The 8,832-nt window shown below is 51.8% G+C and overlaps 5 protein-coding genes across 5 annotated transcripts; 1 reads left to right on the plus strand and 4 right to left on the minus strand.

Moving 5' to 3' along the window:
* Positions 1-668: 668 nt before the first annotated feature.
* Positions 669-1,496, minus strand: B0T23DRAFT_386437 (uncharacterized protein). The gene has a single exon (XM_062837615.1). The coding sequence runs from the start codon at positions 1,119-1,121 to the stop codon at positions 711-713; it is 411 nt and encodes a 136-aa protein (XP_062689818.1). The 5' UTR covers positions 1,122-1,496; the 3' UTR covers positions 669-710.
* B0T23DRAFT_446616 (uncharacterized protein) lies at positions 1,221-2,260 on the plus strand (the record flags this gene model as incomplete). The annotated part of the gene is made up of 4 exons (XM_062840970.1): positions 1,221-1,286; positions 1,336-1,463; positions 1,550-1,641; positions 1,810-2,260. 4 exons carry the CDS (start codon positions 1,221-1,223, stop codon positions 2,226-2,228), a joined length of 705 nt encoding a protein of 234 aa, XP_062689819.1. The 3' UTR covers positions 2,229-2,260.
* On the minus strand, positions 1,923-2,946 carry B0T23DRAFT_386439 (uncharacterized protein). Its single transcript, XM_062837616.1, has one exon. The coding sequence runs from the start codon at positions 2,550-2,552 to the stop codon at positions 2,292-2,294; it is 261 nt and encodes an 86-aa protein (XP_062689820.1). The 5' UTR covers positions 2,553-2,946; the 3' UTR covers positions 1,923-2,291.
* Positions 2,947-3,366: 420 nt separating this feature from the next.
* On the minus strand, positions 3,367-4,167 carry B0T23DRAFT_212086 (uncharacterized protein). The gene has a single exon (XM_062833574.1). It carries the CDS (start codon positions 3,924-3,926, stop codon positions 3,507-3,509), a length of 420 nt encoding a protein of 139 aa, XP_062689821.1. The 5' UTR covers positions 3,927-4,167; the 3' UTR covers positions 3,367-3,506.
* Positions 4,168-4,951: 784 nt separating this feature from the next.
* Positions 4,952-7,677, minus strand: B0T23DRAFT_212084 (uncharacterized protein). The gene is made up of 3 exons (XM_062833573.1): positions 7,051-7,677; positions 5,511-6,979; positions 4,952-5,427 (listed from the first exon to the last, which is right to left on the minus strand). Exons 1-3 carry the CDS (start codon positions 7,450-7,452, stop codon positions 5,166-5,168), a joined length of 2,133 nt encoding a protein of 710 aa, XP_062689822.1. The 5' UTR covers positions 7,453-7,677; the 3' UTR covers positions 4,952-5,165.
* Positions 7,678-8,832: the final 1,155 nt, after the last annotated feature.

Below are 8,832 nucleotides of genomic sequence, written 5' to 3' on the forward strand. Positions count from 1 at the left end.
AATGCACGTCTAGTCCGAATCGAGTGAGCACTTGTGCAGCTTCGTGGTGGGCCATACAGGCCGGATGGAATTGAGGCCTGATGTTGACCTAACGAGAATTGCCCCTCGCGCTGGAGGATCGAAAACCACCCCAGCGCTTGTGGTCAGCCCAGATATCGTTCCGAGTACGCAGCATGTATTACACATGGGCATGACAGGGGAGGGGGGGGGGGGGGGGCACACTGGCAACGGGACGGGAACCAGCAGAGCGAGAAACAGGGGGATGATAATCCGACTTGAGGTGACCGACAGGACCAGGGGACGAAGGCAACAAGGACCGCGTTTTTTCTGGGCACCGGAAGACCTCTCAATCTCTTACACCCGACCAAGGGTTTCTCGCGAGAATGATGGAGGAACGGGATTGGGTGACAAGTGCAAGGTTGGCAGCAGAGTAAGACGACGACAAAGGATTCCGGGAGCATGTACATACGTGTTCAGCGAGGACGATGTGGGCAGCACAGGTTCTGCGGAAAGGCTCTGAAACTTCCAAGATCCTGTTCTGTTCCAAGTCTGGCGTCAAAGACGATGTTGCTGCCGTGATGAGTATGTGATGACTGGCAGCCTAGACAGTAGCGTTGCGGCAGAAGAAGGAATAAAGTGGATAGGATAGTCTTTAAAAAGATATCCGATACTGAGTGGAATGCGACTCTCCAATTGACTGTTCACGCCACTCAGAGACAGAGACGCACATGAGCGAGAGGGGGGCCTAGGAGTGCGGACTGCAGTGGAAGGGGGATAAAAGACGACCTGTCTGGCGCCGGGAAGCGACGATGCCATGCGACGCGATGCAAGTGAGAAAATGCGCGGCCCCGGCGGCCTGGAGGTTCTCTCCCTGCCAATCTTGTTTGATGTCTTGTGTCGTTGTTTCCTATCACTTCTCTTCTGTTGCAATGTCGTCTTGTGTTTGACGGGGAGCGACCTACCCACTTGATCAATTCGACCACCCTACTTGCTGCAACGAAAGCCATGGGCAACTTGAATGTCGAGAAAACAAGAATCCCGAGACGAACGTCCGCCCTCAGAGAGTCAAAATGGGCCACTAGAAGAAAAGAAACGAGGTCCAAACCAAATCGTCTCACCATGATCACCGTTTCGTCGGCGCACCATATCCCCTCCTCGCCGATACTACCCCTTGCAACCCCTCGCTCGCAGCCCAGCAGCTGACAATCAATGCACGCCCGATGCCTGATTCAGGCCAGAAGAAGGTAGGATCTGGTTATCGTAGCGTCCCAACAACTGATACATATGTACGTGTGTTTTCACAAGTCAGAGTAACGAGTATTCACTTGGGTATAGAGAGTGAAATTTCTGATACCTATGAACTGCGATGATTCAACTGTTCTCAGTGTCGAGATCAACCAAGTTCTGGTCCGACGTGGTGGTGAGACGGAAGCCCAGTCAGACCGTGACGGCCTCCTCATACCGTACGTGTACAGTCGAACCCCCTGAAACTGCATGTAATTCAGACCTGGGATTTCTATGCACTAAGTAGCATCTATGCAGTTTCTAGATTGAAGCTAGGCCCAAATAGGCAGTCAACCAGTGGCCGAGACACTAAAATCCGACCCTATACTATAGATTTTCCCGCTCAAGACCAAGTCTGTAAGTGCATACGCACCAAAAATTGTCCGAGATTCATATGCAGTATGCAGTTATACAGTTGTAGCCGAGAATTAATTCAGACCGCTGATTCTTATGCTCTAACTGGCATATATGCAGTGTCTGGTGGATGCAGTTTCAGGGGGTTCGACTGTAGTGCCCCTTAAGTAGGTACTGCCGTGTGTGTGTGCCGCCGTGCGTGCGCCGTCACAAACAACAGGGAAGTCCCCCGCATTGGCAAAGACAACTGCGCTGCAGCGTTCCACAGCCGAACCACCAAAGCTCGGACCCTCCGTGACGGCTGCGGGACAAACGAGCCATTCACCCCACCGATCTCCATCCCCGCACTCCCTCTCCTCCTATCCATCCTCATTGATGTGACCTCGACTCCCGCTCCGCAACTGGGAGCGGAATGCTGCGGAGCTCCCCGGTTCCGGCACCGGCGGGGCCTCCCGTCGGCCAGTTCCAGTGGAGCTCCCCTTCTTCACTCGACAACCTCAACATCGGAGACATTGGACGAGCACATGGCCGGACCACAAGACGCCGTGATCGCCGAGTTTGCAGTGGCCTTCCTGGCTGACCGGCGTTGAGATTGTAATCCCGCAACCGCGTCTACACAAACGTGGGTTCAAGGTGAAGGCCGGCACGACGTGTTACCAAATCCACAAATCACCGATGACACGACGAGTTTTGGAAAGCCCGACATACGTACCTGCATAAGCGTTGGCTGTCACCTCATGTTTCCCGTCCTTTTCATCGCTTCCCACCCCCACCCCCTTACACGCGGCACTCGGGTCTCGAAGCGACATATTGTCGCGAAAGACCGCTTTATTTAAATGGCTATATATGATTGGGAAGTTGACCTCGGTCTCAACTTCGACCAATGCGAACAATAGACAAATCCCATAAATCATAGCAAAGCCCAAAAAGGGGAAACAAGAAGTGGAAGGGGAAAATAAACGGTTCAAACTGCGGCGGCGCAGAAGATGCAGGTCTACATGCCACTGCACGTTTTACGGCATTTTTCAAGACATACATACGCATACAAGCGCCGTGCAACCACCTATCTCCTTGACTGCCATCGACATCGTCATCCCTTTTCCCTCCCGACCACCTGTATTTCCTCATAATGCGAAACGTACTGCAAAGCACCCACTAGTATCCTTTCATATATCGTGGTAGTAAGGGAAAAGAGGCCTGGGAGGAGAGACGGTAGGGTGCCTTTGCTCAAGATTCAGTTGGATGCTGTCTTCTGGCTCAGCAATATCTTTTATCTTTTCTTCGAAGGACATGACACGGAAACCCGATAACTGTAGAAGGTAGAGAAAGGGTAGAGGATAGCGCTCTGATGGACGCTCGTCAAATAACAGGGCGAGAACCACTTCTCACAAGCGTACACTTTGGTGTCCGAAATCCTGGGTTCCGAACTCCGAGCAGAACCGATCGTCACCAAATGGCTGTCAATGAGATGCAATAGTTGGCATGTGCACTTTGGGGTAGATTGAGGCCTGCGGCTGAACATGTTACTGATGATATTTGGAGCAACTGGAACAGAGGTACTCGTAAACCCATTCAACACCTCCTCCATGTGTCCAGCAAGGACACTCCCATTTTTCGCTGATTTAGCCTTCTTTTGTCTGAGAGATAGGCAACAGATGGTGTATATAAGTGAGTATACCCCTCGCTCCGCCCGCAGCTTTAGCCTACCCGCTCTACTCTTGTCTTTCTTTGGAAATTTTTTTTTAAAAAATTCCAGGCAACTCCCACCACCTACCGCTGGATTTTGTCATAATTTACGTTAACAAGGGGACTGGAGTTACGTAATTCACTTGCCCCGTTCATCTTGTCTCTTCCTGGCACCTGAAACTTTACTTGCTAGCTACCCTTTCGATAGAGGGACCATCGACGGGGCCGAGGACAGAATGGGAAGAGGATAACGCGCCTATGTAAGCCTCCAACAGTTCAGGTGTATGTGGAAACACTAAAAGGTTTTTCGTCAAGACTTGAAGGGTTGGCAAAAAAAGAATAGCAAAGGATTGGGTGTTGTGAAGTGTAGAAGGTATCGTATTTGTAGATATACAGAGAAGAAAAGGTGAGAGACAACCAGCCATCCCAACGAGGAGAGAGAAATAACAGAGAATCATATTATGGTACAGCTTCAACGTCCTCATTGAATTTGCATATGTTTTGGTCCCGATTGCCGATGCCATCCAACACCAAAAGTCAGCCATAAGCAAGAAGTGCTTCCAGAGAAACGACATGACAAGGAAAAACTTTGGGCCTTTCATCTCATCTTTGTTACATGACACTGAAAACCTTGAATGAATGCCATGAAATGTTTACAGGTGGTTGGTCGTCCACCGAACGTCGAGAACAGAAGGGCTGAAAATAACGTTCACTCTCAAGTTTCCTTCATGTATGTGTAGCAGCCCGTCTGCAAGTGTACAACTTTGGTGGTTGGTAGGTAAAGAAGATTTGCAAGTAATGATGATATGCGAGAGTCGCCCCCCTCTCGCTTCTTCCGGCCCGCCCATCAGGGAAACGACTCAAGGTCAATATTCGATATAATGTACACGCTCTCACAAACAGTCGCTGTCTGAAACAGGGGCAGAGAGGGGCAGAAAAATAATGGAACATTGGAAGAACATCAATAAAAGTCGAGCAAGGGTCAAAGAAGTGGGGTGTTTCCGGATTTTCGGCCCGTCGCATCCGCATCAATGTGCCATCCACAACACAGCCCATCATCAACCACAGGCAGATCGGGCACTGTTCAGATTCTTCTGCATTCAAGGTGTGTTACCCCAGGCCGTATGCTCCGGCTTCCACAGACCTTGTTGCAAGGTGTTCTGCTTGGCGCTCCGTTGCTGGTCATCCACGTTTCTGGGAAGAGGCAAAGGGTGCTCGGCCTGTGCAAAGTCGTGAAGAACAAAAGAATGGGATTGTCGGTCGGCCGCTGGTCGGGGTTTCCAGTCAAGATACCACGTTGTAGCCAGCTACAACAGGAGTGTAAGAGATAGAAGTAGGTCAAATGCTCACAAAAACCGGCGTGCCCATAGTCAGAGCCATGGTTTATCAGGCAAGACTGGTCGATGATCAACATTGGTATGATCTTCAGACCATTCGGTGAGCGCCCTTCCGAAGGCGGGGAGGCGGGCAGATGGTGTGAATGCAGTCCGGACACTTACTGGGCTTGGTTGTGTATGAGCGAGCCCGGTTTATCTTTCACGTCTGCTGGCAGTACAGATCAAGCGAATGGCTGTTTTCGTCGCAAGAATAGATTTGATAGTCAATGCAGCCAACGACTCGGACATCGACCGTTTCAGACCTGGAAAAAATACATTTTGTACTGGTGTTGCATCCGTGGAGGACCAGATGCACCTGTAGCTTGTTTCGTGCCATGACAGAATACCATAGGTTCAACTGCTGGTGGTTTGACTTTTAGGTGACTGAAAGGTTTGGATGTGGCGAGTTTGATGGGACCGTTTGACCTTTTGTGTCTATGGCATCGGGTGTAGTAAAGCGGTTCCTCAACCACTCAGAAACGTTCGTCGCCTAACCTCCGCTTCCTTGATAATTTCCGCCGAGAGGCTCAGACTGGGTGAGAGTACGGAATAACGCTCGATTTCCATGACGACATCGTTGATGATCTGGTCGATAACGTCGCGGTGTGAGACCAAGCTGACCAGAATACTGTTAAGTGACGGTGACATAGTGGCACCCATAATCAGAAGTGTCTGCGATACAATCGAGAGTGCCCCTTGCCAAAGGTACGGCATGTGTCCGGCGTGACTGCGGCCTTTTGTTAGATTGAGACGTAATAAAAAGGAAAAGACAGCCAATAAAAACCCGAATATGAAGGGGCGGAGACTTACTGTGCACTGATATGCTCCAATTGTCTGATTGAAGCCTCCAGACACTTTGTGCACGCGTCACGCACTGAGGGGTCCAGTATTGCCTGTTCATTGTCGAGGACCGCGAGAATGTATGGCCGGTAAATAATAGTCCGGCAAGCAAAGAAGCGCAACCGCAACACCGTCTGGACAGGATCTGGGAGCATTGTCCGAGTAAACGGAAACTGCAGCGGTAGAGGTAGACTCTCGTACCACTGCGTTAGTTGGAAATCCAACTCGGTCACGATGGGTTCGAGACTCGTTGTAGAGGCCAGGGAGTCCTTGGAGTAAATGAGCTGGCTGACGCGGTTGAGTAGTCGCCGAAGTGCTATCTCGGCGAGGAAATACCACAAATCATCGCGACCAACTGCCTCTTGCTCATCCCCCTCGAAGCCACATGGTAGACCAACATTTTCTTCAAATGCAACAACACCAGAATGCGGAAGGTCCAGCTCGGCGAGGAGGTCGCTCTCGAACAGCAGAGCATTCCAATAAATCCTTTCACTCAGTTCCCTTTGGTCGACAGGCACCCGGTTCGGCGTCATAAGGAGGAGCTGCAACTTGGTACTTGTTGTGCAGAGAAGGTTCCATGCTTCCAGGGGTCGGACGAGGTAGAACAGGTAAGCGGCAGCTAAAAGGTGGCATTGCGCGGCGAGAACGCTGTTGGAGGTCATCATACCCGGTAGCAAGGCCCATGCGGCTGTGAAATATTGGAGGCCCGGGGGATCCTCATGTGGCACGATCCTGGATATGCTCCCCCGTAAACTTGCCTGACCGAGAGCCAAGACGAGAAGCACAATACAACTTTCTGGTCCTTCCCTGAAACCGTTCGAGAGGGCGATACGATAGTGGCTCCTCCATGTATAAGGGTTGACACAGGCGTACCAAACGTTGACACGATCAAAATAGGCTTCGATGTAGGCGGAAGTGTTGGAGAGGTCCACACAAGGGGTCTTTGTGAGCGAGTGGAGTGGCTCCCTGGCCATTTCGAGTTGGAGGAGAATTTGTGGGTCGTAAGGTCGTGAGACGAGATCCCGAATCATGGGCCATTGCAACAAATGAAGGGCGGCATTGGTGTGGACCTTGGGCATTGTTGACAAGCTGTTGGTAGCGGTGGCAGACCATGTGCCCAAGCCTCCGCTGGGGATCACCGAGACAAAGCCGGCGGCGTCGGGATTTTGCATCATCAGGTTGTCACCACTCAACCCTGTCCCGTTGCTCATCCCCGGGGAGTTATGGGATAATCCTAGGCCATTGGTATGACCGGTTAGGCCCATGTTTAATTGCAGCAGACTTTCTATCCTGTTGAGGCGTTCGAGGATGAGCTTGTCGCCGGCATCCAGCTTGATACCAGGCTCGCGATATATGCACTCGGCACCCAACTCTGTGCACAGCTTGCATTTTGGTTTTGTGCCGTCACACCGCGACTTCCTCGAGCGGCATACCTCGCACTGTTCAACGAAATGTCAGCGTGTAGATTCACCACACCAGATTTTTCCACTGCGCCAGAGCCCAAACATACCGCAATGGTTGCCCTTCTTCTAGGGTAGTCGACACCAGCATCCGTATTTCTTCTTTTCAGCGGATTGGTGCTCTCCTCACTAGGAGCCTTTTGAAAGCCATTAGAGACATTGACATTGTCAGGCCGGTTTTCGGACGACTGCGAGAGATTTCGGGCTTTCTGGGCCGATCCAAGAATACCTTCCCGGCTGAAGTTGGGAGCACGGGCAGACTTGAGAGTGGAGGGTGACTTGACGGTGTTGACCCCATTGGTAGTGGGTGCAATTTGGGGCGAGGGTATTTCGATTGTGAAGTCCCGATTCGGCAGAGGGTATTGCCTTACAGCGTTGGGAGCAGCCTGCGCGGCCATGGTCATGCTGCCCACTACCGAAGCGGGAGAGTCGCTGTTGGAAGACGGCGACATGTCGTATGCAAGCGGTCAGGGTCTGCTTGGTAGTCGACCGAAATGGACAGAAGACAGTGATGTAATGTCGACCCTTTGTTTGCCCACAACACCTCAACCAGCCCGAGCCACGACCACTTCAGCATGAACCAGAACACGCTTGAATCGTTGTGTCGTTGGCGATAGGTTAAGACGCGACTGTCTGTCAAACTAGAGGCCCTCAGACATCCACCGTGTGTTTCGATTACCGAAAATGAGGATTGTCGTGTATTAGTGGGCCGTCTCGTGACTGATACCTAGTCGGTTTGTTCGTTTAGTAGAATGCGAATAGAGGCGCTGTCATGTTCGCAGCAGGGGTGGTGCGGATGTAAGGAGGGTTGGGGGAAGGGTGAGGAAAGAAGTTATCCAAAGCTGTGGGAAAGGTCGGATTCATATCTCGTCGTACGGGACGAGTTTCGCTTGCAGATATGAATGGTAAGCAGCAAGTCCATACAACCAAGGTCGAGGTACCCGCGGATCTACTTGGTGACGAGACTGAGCTTCCCTTCCATGGGTGTCTCTCTTTGCTCTCTGCAGCGCGGACCCCAGACCCCCGGTGGCTTTGAGTCAAGCCAAGCCGGGCAACTAACTGAGCACCCTATAGGCAGAGAGAGATGGAACGGACCCCTTGACGGACCCTAGACGACCCTGTCTGAGCCGGAGCCTTTACTGGCCTAGTGTGGCGGGAATTGGCTACCACCAACCGCAGCCAACCCCCGAGAGCCTTGAAGCCTCGGTAGGTACTACAAGTGTATGTGCTGCGAGGAAGGACGGAAATTGTACGGTGAGACGGGTGGAGGAGGCGAGCAGGTAGGCAGAGGAGGTAGGGGAGTAGATAAAACCAAGGAGTAGAAGCCGGGGGATGGAATGAAAGACAACGAACCTGTGTTGCTGCGTACACTTGAACAACACTGTCATGAACCGAGACTGAGGTTGGAGCAGCTTGGGGTGCACGGCCAAATCCAAAGTTGGGATGAGAGATGGAGATGAAGTTGAGATTGAAGCTTGGAGATCGCGATGGATTGAATCATGCCTTGACCTAGTCAGTGTCTGGGGGATCGGACGGTGGAGGTAAGGAGGTGGAGACTGGCTGATGGTGCCGACGGGAGGAAGGTGGAGGAAGGGCGGGGGAGGACTGGATTACTGGAGTCACTTCGGGCTGGCGATGGACGGGACGGACTCGGGGCTTGCGAATATTACGGTACTGCGTATTACACTCGGAGTGTACGGTATACAATAGCCAAGAACTGAAGAGTTGTGTGGAATACGCTTAAAACTCGCTCGACTGTGCCTCCAAGGTGATCAAAGCAGACACAATCGCCGGGTTTTGTTGTTCAACCTTGATTGCGAGATCAGTGTGCT

This window comes from Neurospora hispaniola (assembly GCF_033458365.1).
Source record: "Neurospora hispaniola strain FGSC 10403 chromosome Unknown B0T23scaffold_7, whole genome shotgun sequence".
Lineage (NCBI taxonomy): Eukaryota > Fungi > Ascomycota > Sordariomycetes > Sordariales > Sordariaceae > Neurospora > Neurospora hispaniola.

Coding starts and splice junctions, on each gene's coding strand:
- B0T23DRAFT_386437 (XM_062837615.1), bottom strand. CDS start 1,121: ATGGTGAGACGATTTGGTTTGGACCTCGTTTCTTTTCTTCTAGTGGCC.
- B0T23DRAFT_386439 (XM_062837616.1), bottom strand. CDS start 2,552: ATGATTTATGGGATTTGTCTATTGTTCGCATTGGTCGAAGTTGAGACC.
- B0T23DRAFT_212086 (XM_062833574.1), bottom strand. CDS start 3,926: ATGAAAGGCCCAAAGTTTTTCCTTGTCATGTCGTTTCTCTGGAAGCAC.
- B0T23DRAFT_212084 (XM_062833573.1), bottom strand. CDS start 7,452: ATGTCGCCGTCTTCCAACAGCGACTCTCCCGCTTCGGTAGTGGGCAGC. Junction 6,980..7,050: donor GAAGAAGGGCAACCATTGCG/GTATGTTTGGGC, acceptor TTCGTTGAACAG/TGCGAGGTATGCCGCTCGAG. Junction 5,428..5,510: donor TTGGAGCATATCAGTGCACA/GTAAGTCTCCGC, acceptor AAAAGGCCGCAG/TCACGCCGGACACATGCCGT.